The 13612-nt window shown below is 36.0% G+C and overlaps 2 protein-coding genes and 1 non-coding gene across 17 annotated transcripts in view; 1 reads left to right on the top strand and 2 right to left on the bottom strand.

Annotated features, from left to right (window-relative positions):
• Papln (papilin, proteoglycan like sulfated glycoprotein) overlaps positions 1–3167 on the top strand; it is a 60710-nt gene extending 57543 nt beyond the window's left edge. Inside the window, exon 28 of the mRNA XM_020175126.2 lies at positions 168–3167. The gene's annotated coding sequence lies outside the window, so the exon portion shown is untranslated. The remainder of the gene's footprint in view (positions 1–167) is intronic.
• Positions 1–13612, bottom strand: part of Numb (NUMB endocytic adaptor protein) — a 137815-nt gene that overhangs the window by 22372 nt on the left and 101831 nt on the right. For 13 of the 15 annotated variants that reach the window (XM_074067600.1, XM_074067595.1, XM_074067607.1 and 10 more), the window contains one exon: positions 11371–11403. The exons of the other annotated variants lie outside the window; for them this stretch is intronic. In XM_074067600.1, the coding sequence (XP_073923701.1) occupies positions 11371–11403 (33 nt within the window). The remainder of the gene's footprint in view (positions 1–11370; positions 11404–13612) is intronic. 15 annotated transcript variants of the gene reach the window in all.
• On the bottom strand, positions 12606–12731 carry LOC141421822 (U6atac minor spliceosomal RNA). The gene has a single exon (XR_012446512.1). It is a non-coding gene; the product is annotated as a U6atac minor spliceosomal RNA (small nuclear RNA).

The raw sequence follows: 13612 nt of genomic DNA, 5'->3' as shown, positions 1-13612 counted from the left end.
TACATAAATAAATAAATAAATAAATCCTTAAAAACCTCTTCTCAACAGAAACACATTTTTACTTTTTCCTTGTTTGTTTTGTTTTGTTTTTGTTTTTTGGAAACAGAGCCTTGTTAAAGAGTTCAGGCTAGCCTTGAACTTGAGATATATCTGCCTCTGCCTTCCAGGTGCTGGGATTATAGACAGTCACCATCATGCTTGACTCAGTAAAGCTTCTTGAAAAAGTTATTTTCATCAAGAATGAAGACAATACATCATGTTCATACACTGAATGGGAAAAGCCAGTGCAAAGATGGAGACTGAAGGCCCAAGAAAAAAGGAGTAATTTAGAGAATGAAGTCCTCCAGGAGGTAGGATGGGGCTAGAATACAATTATTATTATTATTATTTTTTTGTGAAGGTTTGAACTCAGGGCCTTTGCTTGCTCAGTAAGCACTCTACCAGTGGGAGCCATGCCCCCAGCCTTTGAAATGGAGGGTGAAGTAAAAATGAGTAGGGATGAAGACCGATTGTTCTAGTTATATTTTTTCAATTACCTTTATTTTTTTGGTGGTGGTAGTATTGGGCCTTGCGCTTGTTAGGCAGGCAGTCTACCACCTGAGCCACATCCCCAGCCCTTTTTGCTTTGTTTATTTAAGAAAAAAAATTTTTATTAGGGTATTTGCTTTGTTTATGTTTGAGATAGGGTTTAGATGGCAAACCTCCTATTCATGCTTCTCAAGTAGCTGGGATGACAGGTGCACACCATGCCTAGAGTTTATTGGTTAAAGTAAGGTCTCACTAACTTTTTTTTTTTTTTGCCTGGGCTGGTCTCAGATCATGATTCCCTAGTCTCTTGAGTAGCTAGGATTGCAGGTATAAGCCTCAGTGCCCAGCTAGAATTTTTTTTTTTTACATTACTGGAGTTTTAACTCAGGGCCTTCACTTGCTAGGCAGGCACTCCACCACCTGATTCATGCCCCTGGGCCTCTTTATAAAAATTATTATACTAATGTATCAGTGGAAAATTGTATTTGTCCTACTTCACAGCCTCCGATCTCTCTAAATAGGGGAAGAAAACAGGTAAGACAAATTCTTGTTTGCAACTAGAATTTGCCTCACTATAGTTACTTCTGCCAGGTACTGAGATATTAATACTCAAAGATGCCTATAACTTCCTCTCATAAATTCTATAGTAGCAACACCTTTGTATAATTTGTAAACTGCAGATTCTTTCACCTTTATAATATGAACTAAAATACCTGGGCACTTTTAAGAAAAAAAGATAAAAGAAAGAAGATGAAAGTTTTGTTTGCTTTAAATCTATCTACTTAAACCAATAACCCTGGGAGATCAGGACAAAGTTACCTAACTAAAGGAACTAAAACAAAACCAATGTATGAAATAACTAAGTATGAAATGTAGAATTTATATACATTCTAGTGGCACAAACACCACTAAAAAACTGTATACTTTAGGCACTAATAAAAATGTGGTAGAAATAAAGTACATGTGAGAAATTATGCCATCACCACTATTCCAACACATTTTTTTGCTTTTGGCAGTACCGGGGATTGAACCCATGGCCTTGAGCATGCTAGGCAAGTGCCCTACCACTTCAGCCACACTCCCAACTCTTTTGTTTTTTTATTTTTAGGTAGGCTCTCATTGGCTTTTTTCCTGGGCTGGCCTTGAACTCAAGATCATCCTGCCTCCCCTTCCTAAGTAGTTGGGATTATAGACATGTACTACCACAACCTGCTGCTGACACATTCTGTTTTAATAACAATTTCAAGACTGCAGGTGGAATTAACCCTGACTAGTGTCCATGTCATGAAATTTCATAAGACAAAATTGACTATTCTTTCAAAGCAACTACTCTACTCTCTGTCCAATGTAGAATTAAAATTTATCATCTGCTTTAAATTCCTTTTATAATGGGTAAATTTAAACCAATATAGCAACTAAGCAGACTTAGACATTGGAGAAAAAGACAACAGGTAGTGGATCAATAATAAATACTAAATCAGGAAATGTACTGCAAATAAGAGAAATGTACAAGTAATTTTTGTTGCTGTTTTTTTATTTCATCACATCAAAAATTGTATCACTTCTTTTTTGCAGTATGGGATTTTGAACTTAGGGCTGCACACTTGCAAGGCAGGTGCACTATTGCGAGCGATGCCTCTAGTCTTTTTTTGCTCTGGGTATCTTGGAGACAGGGTCTTACTTTTTTTGCCCAGGCTGGCCTGGAACCTTCATCCTCTCAATCATAGCCTCCAAGTTGCTAGGATTACAGATGTGAGCCACTGGCACCTAGGTTACTTTTCCTTCCTACCTCTCTCCCTCATTCCTTTTTCTTTCTTTCTTTTGACACATGTATTTAAATTCTATTATTTTAAACTATGATTCACATCTTAGGTGCTGTCCAAGTCTAAAATTCTATGATTCCCAAGATCAATAATGAGATAAAAACATGCAATTCATCAACATAAGTAGAAGTGACTTTTAGAGGCAAGACAGCTCTGCTGGTCATATGATAGCTAAGAGCAAAAAGGTTAAGCAGATGTTCTAATGTAAGCCAAAGCAAAGATATGCTATAAAGATCCAGGTAAGCATAATTTGGCATAGCTATGAAATTTTCAGAAGCAATAGCAAGCATCAAACAGACCAGATTGGGCAGAAGCCACAGAACAAGTCACTCTGAGCAACAATGATTTGCATTTGCACTGTGCAAAGTTTCTCAGCTACAAACCAAACAGGTCTTCAAGGGTACCCAATGTGTAAAGAATCGCTGGTCAGTCTGTCACACCTACATACAGAGATACCCAGTTATTACAAAGTAATAATAGTATGTTAGCCAGGCAACTATGATACAGGGTGCCTTGTAATAAATAAGCAAGGGACTTTTCTTTCACAGAGAACTTGGCTTTGTTTTTTTTTTAAGTTGAGGAGAAAGGCCTTGAATTCTGTAATTTGGCATTTGAATTTCCAAATAGAATGGTGTAATGAACAAGTGCTACATACATTCCCCAAAGCAGTTAAGGGACAGAGACACAACTTTCGTCAGGATTTGAGACCGGTACTGTTATCTAATGACTGCTTCATTAAAAGTACAATAACTTTTAGTCTGGGGTACTAAGGTATACTATTTCCTGCACTTTCTTAAATGAGAGGTGTACTTAAAGGTTTTTGGGAAAAAGAGATGATAGTGTATTATGAGCCACATAGCAAGGAAGAGATTTTTTTGTGGCAATTTAACTCTTTTAGTTTGCTAAATCACTTTCATTGGGGTGGAAGGGAGCCTTGGGGTTACTGAATATTAGTTTCATATTTCAAATATGTATAACTAAAATGAAAATTTCACAGCATCTCAAATTCAACCTTCCCCAAACTAAATTCTCATATCCCTTCTCATGAAAAAGAGATTCACACACAAGTAAGATGTATATAATGACAAATGGTGAAAAAAGAAAAGTTTAGGGGATATATAAATATATATATATATTTATATGGAGAAGGGTTACATTGGATTTTAAAAGAGTGGTCAGTAAATGTCCACTTAGATGGGGCTTCTGAACAAAGAGAAGATGGCGAAGTGGGCCATGCATATGTCTAGATGTGTGTTCCAGATTAGAGGTTATAGTGAATACAAAGCCCCTGAAGGGGGGAGAGGAGAGAGAGAGGAGAGAGAGAGAGAAAGAGGGAGAGAGAGAAAAAGAGAGAGAGAGAGAGACAGAGAGAGAGAGAGAGAGAACAAGAGAGGAAAAAGGACAATGACCTACAAGGTCCAAAAGAAGTTACTGGACAATCTTGGGCAGCAGAGCAACACAATTGGACCTCTGCCTTAAGATCTTCACTCAGGATGATATCTGATACAGTGAGAGGGTAGTGAGACAACATGGAAGCAAGGGAAGTAGGATGCTACTGTAATGGTTCAGGTGAAAAGAGATGCTACCTTAACCACAACAATAATGGTGGTTAGTGAGAGCTGATTAGGTTCTTAAAGGCTGAAGCAGACAGGAACTGTTGATGGACTAGATGTCAGTATAAGAGAAAACGGGGAGTCAAAATCATCCAGGATTTTTGGCTAGAGCATAGGACAGAGTCGCTATATGCTAAGATGGGGAAGGCCAGGGGAGAGCAGTTTGTGAGAAATGGAACAGGAATTTGGCTTGTGACACATTTGAAATGTGAGATGCCTATCAGGTATGGAAGTGATTAATCATGATGATAATAATACCTACTGCTTACCTACTACAGGAGGCTGTTTTGTACACTTTGCTTATATTTTTTACTTGTCACAGAAATCACATGAGGTATTAATCACAAAGGTTTTAAACAATCTGGCTGCAGAGTCTAAGCCCTTGATTCTTAAGCTATATTGCTTCTATGATGGAAATACCACTATGAAATAAAGATGCCTGGAGGGACAAATTTCAAAACCATCAGCAAGAGCTGGAGCTATGGCTCAAGTGGTACAGCACTTGTGTGCAAGACCCTGAGTTCAAACCCAGTAACTTCCCCCTCCAAAAAAAGTATCAGCAAACAGATTGTGTTTATAGTCTTGACATTGGATGACATAATCAAGGGAGAGTTTATGCAGAGAAGAATTCACAGACTGAGAAGTAGGTAGTGATATAAGGGAAAGCCATGAAAATACGATTCCTGAACTCCAAATGAACAGAGTGTTTCAAGGGGGAACAAGAGCTGAGCATTGTCAAATGCAGTTGATAGTCTAGCAGGGTAATAGGTTCATTGGAATAGTAATATAAAAGACTTGACAAAAGCAGCTTTAATGTGATGGAGTGATGGGAGTTGAAAATTGTGAAAGTGCTTAATGGGATTAACAAATGTAGGGATGGCAGAATGGAAAACACCAAGAAGAGACTTTTTTTTTTTTCAAGATGGTTTATTTTTATGATGATCCATTAGAGAAAGAAAACTGACTATGGAGGAGAGAGGGGAAAGCATTATTAGAACAAAAAGTGAAAACAAAAGAATTTAATGGAAGCCAGGTATGCTGGAAGATGATTGTAATTCCAGCTTGGGAGACAGAGGCAGGAGGATGGAGAGTCCAAGGCCAGCCTGGGCTACAAGGCAAGGCCCTATCTCAAAAAATTAAACAAAAGGGGATCTAACTGAGAGTTGGCCCTCAGCTAAGACCACATATAGCTCATCCCTTGAATTGAAGAGAAACAGAGAAGTATGAGCACATATTCAGGTAGGTAACTGGATGTAACAGTTGGTACATGTGAAAGATTTCTTCTGATTATTATTATTTTGTTTTGTTTTGCAGTGCTGCTGGGGACTGAACCCAGGGCTTCATGCATGCTAGGTAGCTCTACCACTGAGCTACCTTCTCCAACCCTTCTGATCGGTTTTATTTTCTTAGTGAAGTAGGAAGCAAGCTGAAAGAGAGAATGGAATAAGAAACTGTGGAGGCTTAAGAAAAATGGAGCGGGCATGAAAGAGTTACTTAAAAACAAGGGACTAACTGGATTAAGAAAATAGAGATATTATTCATCTTTGCATAAGGGCAGTATAGTCCTTCACATGTTTTAGATACAAACTGTGCCTTGAGGCTTGAGAACCACTAGGTTGTCATAAATACAATGAAAACTCTGAAGGCTGATGATTTTTTTTCCTTTTAATCTAGAAAAGGTCAGTGATCAAGACCTTTCATATACCAGTTGATTATGTTACAGGTAAAAACTGAAACCAATCTTGTATGGAAATCTTCTGATTAGTCTTATCCTTCTGTGCCCCCAACCCCACCCTCCTAACCACCTCTCCCAGCATTTCAAAAGGAAAAAAAAACCAAATCCTAAACAATCCATTTAATAAAATAAAGAAGACAAAATTTACATAAGGAAGGACATAAGAATTTAAAAAGCAAGAAGGAAGAAAATGCAGTAGATACTCTTCCACTTCAAAGAAAAGGCTCTAGAATGAAAATAATGACCAAGCACAGTTTGTCATAAGAGAAAAAAAATAGGAAATCGAAAAGAGAATGTAGATGTAAATACACTGATTTAAGAGTGGTCATAAATATTACAAAATGTCTTACTCTCAAGAAAATTAGGTGAAAACAGCATAACCACAACAATACTTTTCAACCATCCATACTTTAAAATTTAACCATTTCTGAAGGTCCATTTAACAGTTATAAAATCATAAAAATTTGAAAAAGTATATCTGGTAGTACATTAACAGGATATGCTAGAAGAAATATCATAATACTTTTAGTGATTTTTATACAGTTAGAAGTAAGTGACACAACAGCCCAAGAGCTCACAAAGTCAAATGCCTACGCAGGCTGAGTACAGAGCACAGCATGGAGTTATAGGGATTGCTGTGAATAGGCAATCCTAGGGCACAACTGCTATTCAGCTCAAGCCACTATTGCAACACAGAAAGCATGCTGTTTTGCAGATCTAATTTTTTTTTCTTTTTTTTTTTTTAATGGCACTGGGGTTTGAACTCAGAGCCTTGCACTTGCTAGGCAGGAGTTCTTACTGCCTGAGCCAGTCTGTCAGCCCTTTTTTGTGAAGATTTTTTTGAGTTAGGGTCTCACGAACTATTTGCCCGGGCTGGCTTTGAACCATGATCCTCCCAATCTCTGCCTCCTGAGTAGTTAGGATTACAGGTGTGAACTGTCAGCGCCCGGCCAGATCTTCTAACTCTTAATAGATATCTTAGTTTGTACATTAAAGACCTCAATGTTAAAAAGCCTTTGCAATTAATTCAAACATATAAACTGTGTGCAGGTCATACAATCTGTGTTTGTGAACATATTCAGGCCCCTGAGCTGTTTAGTGTCCTCTGCATTAGATATTTCTCTGTTCATCATAATAACCTTAAGGTATAACTGAAGAAAACAGAGGCCAATTATTTTTGCATATCAACATGGGGTATGTAAAAAGACACTAAGTTTCAAAAATCTTGGTTTTAGAGTAGGTGTTGCCATTTATTATTAGCCGGGTAACACTTTTGAGCTTCTGTTCATTCATTTGTAAAATGTATTGTCCTGAACTACCATCTAATTCACTGAGCTGTTGTAAATAGCAAATTAGAAAGTAGGTCAAAGCACATCATAAACCATAAAGCAAGATGTAATACAAGTAAAAGGGTTTTAAAAAAGAGACCTAAGAACATTGTACTCACTATGTTGAGTCAGTTTCCTCATAAAATGGAAATATAGATTACTTAGCTTGTGGAGTTTCTCAAATACATTACAGTTATAAAATCCTTTTCAAATGTTAAATGCCATTGGTAATAAAGTATTTGCTTAGTATGGCCAACTACACTATTGAAGCTGCATATAATAATCTCTAAAAACTTGAGTGCATTATTGGATTTCTAAAGCAATAAGCGATTTCATGCAGCTAGTTTGAAAAAATTATGTCAGTTTTTTCCTTTTGTTGTAAGATGTTTATAATACAATTCTGTTTTGTTTTTCGAGACAGGGTCTCACTATATAGCCCAGGCTAGTCTTTATTTCTTTATTTTTTGGCAGTACTAAGGTTTGAATTTATGGCCTCATGCTTGCTAGGTAGGTGCTCTACCACTTGAGTCACTCCTCCAGATGATTTTTTGGGTTGGGTATTTTTGAGATAGGGTCTGCAGAACTATTTTGCCTGGGCTGGCTTTGAGCTGTGATCCTTCTGACCTCTGGCTCCTGAGTAGCTAGAATATAGGTGTAAGCCAATGGCACCCAGCCAACTCAAGATGTTCTTGAACTCAAGATACTCCTAACTCAGCTGGGTGCCCCTATAATCCTAGCTACTCAGGAGACAGAGATCAGGATTGCAGTTTGAAGGCAGCCTTGGGCAAATAGTTCATGAGACCCTATTTTGAAAAAAAAAAAAAAAATCCTCCTGCTTCAGCTTCCTAAATGCTGGGATTACAGGTGTGTGACAAGGCCCAACTTGTATAATACTATTCTGTAACAGACCAGATGTATCTATTCCCTACTGCTAAAGTTTCTGGAGGCACTGCTCCCATCTGCAGGTAATGCAGGAATAGAGAAGAGGCCAGATTCAGGAGGTAAATGAGGGAAAAGTGGAAACAGTCTTTATTGCCATGATCCTTAAATTTAGAAATCAGGTTCTCCTACTTACCTATTTCTTTCTTTCTTTTTTTTTTTTTTTGGTGGGACTGGGGTTTGAACTCTGGGCTTTGTGCTTGCAAAACAGGCACTCTACCTCCAGTGTATTTTGCTCCAGTTATTTTGGAGATGGGATCTCGTGAACTATTTGCCTGGGTTGGTCTTGAACCTTGTTCTTCCTGATCTTAGCCTCCCAAGTAGCTAGAATTACAGGCATGGTCACCATTGCCCGGCCCACTTTCCTATTTCTATGCAAAAGTATTTGGTGGCAATGCTTCTTGATTACTGTTGTTCTGTGTACACTGAACCACTAAACTATACAGATTCAAGACTAACAAAGGCATCACAATTTGTGAGGAACTGTATTCAATAAAAAACTCCCTATTAAATACTACTTTATGAGATTCTTCACTTTCAGCTTTCATCAAAACATAGTTGACCTAGTAAACTCAAAAAATCAAGACTTTTTACCAGCCTATTTTTGGCAGACTAGTGTGGGGAGAACTAAATGATGGCAACTAGAAAGACTGAAACAGCTCCAAGTTAAGGTTTGTAAATTTTAAAGCACATTCCTGGTGAGATCATGGGTAATGTTTTCTCTCCCTTCTTTTTCCAAACTCTTGGAATGAAACTTGTCTTATAATTTTAAAAATCTTATGGAATAAAATTACCCTGAAATAAAAAGAATTTTCCCCCCAATAACACAAGAAAAGATTTCCTATAGTCACATTTGTTCATGGATGGCTTAACATTTTTTAAGGAAACCCTGTGGGAGTCAAAGTCACTAGGGCAGGATGTAAATATCTTCAAGCTAAAGAAATTTTAAAGTTAGTTTGAATCAATGAAAAAGATGGTTCTTTAAAGCTTTAACTAATAAAAAAGGAAACTGATGAGAAATAAAATCCAAATAGAAATTACTTCATTTTAAAATGAAAGTTGGAAAGTAAAAGTGAGTTTCTAGGAGCTCTTTACTTACTGGCATCTTTTAAGTTTAAACCTTTTAAACTTTAAAACTTTTGTTTGTAAATAATGTGAAAATGGGGTGACTATGTAGCATAGTGATTAAGGGTGTGGGCTCTGAAGGCAGATTATCTGGGTTAGAATCGAGCTTCTACTACTTATTGGATCTGTAAATTCAAGCTGTCCCTTGACCTCTGTAAACCTCAGTTTCCTATTGTATAACAGGGAGAATAATACTTTTAGTGTTACTTAAAGGTTGAGATGATTCATAATTTTCTTTCATAAGCCATATAAATTCATCATGTAGCAAAAATGTAGTGAAAACAACTAACAAGCAGTGTGACCCAGTTTAGCCATACTGTACGTACACCAATGACCCTATTATATATATATCAGTGAATACTGCCACAATGGTATGATCGTGAAGTGAGAGCTATCTTTGTTCCTTACAACTATGTTACAATCTTTTAAAATACATACTTTTAACATTGTTTTTCCATAAACTAGTACTTTCTACAACCTAACCAAGGTATTTTAACTAAAGTAGACAAATTAAAATGGGTGACTTGGAAGATAATTAAAACTGTATAATGGTGGTATGGAAATTCAATTTGGGAAAAATGGATACTTCAGAAAAAGTTTCCTTAGCAATTGTATATTTTTTTAATATAATGCCAATTTATGTTATAAATGTCTGCAGAATTCCTTACAGATATGAATCCTACACACAAAATATATATTTAAAGATTATTTTTTGCAGTGCTAGGGATCAAACCCAGGATGCTAGGCACATGCTCTACCACAGAGATATGCCTGGAGTCCTGTATCCTATATTTTAAGGAGCTGTTAATTTGACTTACAAACAAAATATCTACCTAAAAAGTTTAATGTGCTGGGCAATGGTGACTATAATTCTAGCTACTTGGGAAGCTGAGATCAAGAGGATTATGGTTCAAGGTCAGCCCTGGCAAATAGTTCTTGAGACTCCATCTCCAAAATAACCAGAGCAAAAATGGACTGGAGGTGTAGCTCAAGTGGTAGAGCACATGCTTTGAGAGTACCTGCTCTGCAAGCACAAAGCCCTGAGTTCAAACTCCAATCCCACCAATAAATAAATAAATAAATAAATAAATAAATAAATAAATAAATCCCCAAACCCAAAGAAAACAACAATAAAAAAATTTATTGTGACATGTGTGGGTAGGTCATTTGACTTTTTATTTCAGATTAATGACACCAATTGAATTAAACCAGTAGATCTAAGATATTTCACATTTGTTTATATTAGTAAAAAAGTGACCTAAACTAGAATAAGAAAATATACAAATGAGTTATAGCTAAAACATTTAATTGAAAGGAAACTGAAATTATTTATTATTTAGAACTTCCAAAATAACAAAACTACCCAGCAGAAAACAATTGGGATAGGATTTTTGTACTCACAAACTTTTAATAACTTATACTCAATTATCTAACGGCAGTATTTTTCTCTCATACATCTCACTCTGGTTACTGCATAGCACTTATTCAAAACTAAACAATGATAAACATGGACACATAAATGTTAGAAATATATTTATATATTTGGGTACTGGCACCCTATTTTGTGTGTATGTGTGTTGTTCCTGGGGATCAAACCCAGTGCCTCATGCATGCTAGGCAGGCACTCTAGTACTGAGCTACATCTCTGTCCTTGTATTCTTAATTTTAATGTGTTCTAAACATTACACAATCATTGCTAGAAAAGCCTCTGCATAAAACATTCCACATGACAGATATTTGGTAGATTAATAATTAAGACATATTTTATTAGATTAGCAACCCAGGTTAAAAACCATGGCAGGATCCTCAAAGATAAGTTTATGTATTTCACTTATTCCCCTGAAACTTAACTTAGATTGAAAAAAGTAATAGCATTGAATGCAAAATTTATGGTAACTTAAATTTTCACTTGAATTTACTATTTCTTTTTATTTTTCTCTCAGTACTCTTAAAAATACAGCTTATATGCTAATTTTAACACAGTATTGCATGATCAAACAAAATTTATTTTAATACCGAGAGCTGAAGAGATAATCTTTAAGAACATTTTCATAAATTACTTGATTCATTTATTGGATTTAGCTAGAAAGCCTCAGACATAGTATCAAAAGACAAACAGGTAACACCATAAGTAGCAACTATCTAATCCAATGATTTCATATATAGTCAAATTAATTCATTTCATAAAGAAATCAAAGCTATACTTTTTTAGATATGTCAGTGCTATACTAGGGGTGTAACTCCTTATAAAGCAAGCACAATTGTGGCATCAAACTTACTTTTCCAAAGAAGCCTTTGAAGAACTTCCTTTCCTGGAGGAACAGGGGGACAAGTCGAGTGCTATTATTGTATGGGCTAAATGTCCTAGGGTTTCACATCAATAAGCACATTCAGAAGTAGGGGAGAGGGCAAAGTGCAAGAAGGGAAGGAGTGAGAGTTTTAAAGAGTTATCCATACCAGGGTGACAGGGAAAAAGGAAAGGTGCATGAAAATGCAGGGAAACACACTGTATGACCTGAGAATCTATCAAAAGAGAAGAAATCAGAACCTGTATTCATGCAGAGCAATTACTTAATTTAGTAATCTCTATTTCTTTTCAAACAGATTATCCAAATTTGGCAGCAGAGAAAAAGATTAGGATATACTGGTTTGGTATGATTTTGCATTTTAAATTCATAATAGTGAATAGTAAGTAGAAGATTGGTTCCGTGTACGTTTTTCAATTTAAAATCAGGGTAGCTGGGTGTGGAGATATGTACCTCTAGTCCCAGCTACTTGGGAGGCTGAGGCAGGAGGATCACTTGAGCTCTGGAATTCAGGACCAGCCTCGGCAACATAGTGAGACCTATCTCTTAAGAATAAATAAAATATTCTTCCTGATGATCTCAGTTCAAAAAAATAAAACCAGTGGTCAACTATACTGTCAACTATGTAGCAGCTGTCAATTAAAAAACAACCACATAATCATAAACAGGGTTGGGGGTGTAGCTCAGTGGTACAGTGATACTGCAGCATGTACAAAGTTCTGGATTTGATCCCTAGCACTGCTGAAGATAAAATAAAACAAAAATTGCAACACATTAAATTATGAGTATGGATCAACTCTCCTTGCCATACCTTTTCTTACTGAGTTCAAAACCTCACATAGAGAAGCCTCCATTCTATTTATGCAGAGCTTAATCATTGACTTTCCACTTAGTTATGCATTAGTATCAATTTGTATGTATGTGTATGCTGATCAATTCCACAACACATATGGAAAAATAACAGATACAGAATAAATCATCTATAAAGAACACAAGGCTAATGTTTACACTGGAGCTTAGAAAACATATTTGAGAACCAAACCATGCCTGTGAACCATAAGAAAATTTAAAGAATAAGGTTTTGTTTTCTTTTTAACTGCTGTTTTTTTTTTTTTTTGACATTTCTGACTTTATTATGTTTGGTGTCATGGTTAAGGCAAAAAGAATTCTGTTCCTTCTGCTTGTGAATTGCTCAGGAACCCTCTTAACAAAAACAGTGGTTAGATGCCACGAAGTAGGTGGCAATGCCTTAACCGTATGAGTGTTCTCAGGCCCAGGGGCCGCTTCCATCCTTGTCAAGGGGAGTGCTAACCTTCTCTCCTTTCATACAACACTGTTTTTTTTTTTTTTAATAAAGAAACTTGCATTGATATTTATAAGTAAAAAATGTGAAACTATCTGGATAAGAGAGGCATAGTGACCTATGGTTCAACCATCAATTTTTTTACTGTTATTTTATCCCACCACAAATTTTTTAAGCACCATTTTTTAAAGTTTTTATGAAAACTAGTCACTACCTAAACTCTGAAGAACTTATGCAAAGCAGATGGGTTCTAACTCACCCAACCTACCTTAACTTTACGTTTTCTGGTTTGGGCTGAACTATACTTTTAAGCTTTTTATGAGCATCAATTTTTACTGTTGAACTAATGTCTAAGAAAAGACAACTGTACTGAAATTTGATTCATTTAGACAATTTATAATCTCAGTCAATGTTCTCAAACACTGGAAAGTTTGTTTTCCCCTGAGTTTTGAAAGTCACAAAAAGCATCAACTATTTCCACAAAATATAACAAATAATAATGTGATTAGGGTAGTTATCAAAGTAAGATTATTTCTGCTGCCAACTTTGGTGATTCTGGTTTTGTTAGACTATGAGTAACAATTAGCTTTCAACAACGCAGCCAAGGTTAAAAGATTCACCATACATGGGGGATGCAGAGGTGATGGAAGAAGATTTGTTAATATTTAATTTAGCCCTTAGAAAAGCTCTTGTTAAACATGGAGTTTTCCCTCCTCTTATAAAAGGCTCCAGTTGTTAATGAAAAAAGTCAACGTGCAAAATGCAAATAAGGGCAGTTATTAGAGAATAATATTAATGTTCTTTTTAAAAACAATTAGGTTATGATTCTTTTACCTGCTAAAACAAGAACATATATTAAAACAAATATATCAAATAATGAATAAAAAACAACATTGTAGGAACTGGTAGTAT

This window comes from Castor canadensis, chromosome 3, assembly GCF_047511655.1.
Source record: "Castor canadensis chromosome 3, mCasCan1.hap1v2, whole genome shotgun sequence".
Taxonomy (NCBI): Eukaryota; Metazoa; Chordata; class Mammalia; order Rodentia; family Castoridae; genus Castor; species Castor canadensis.
Note: the sequence above shows the minus strand (reverse complement) of the source record. Positions and strands in the feature narration are given on the sequence as shown.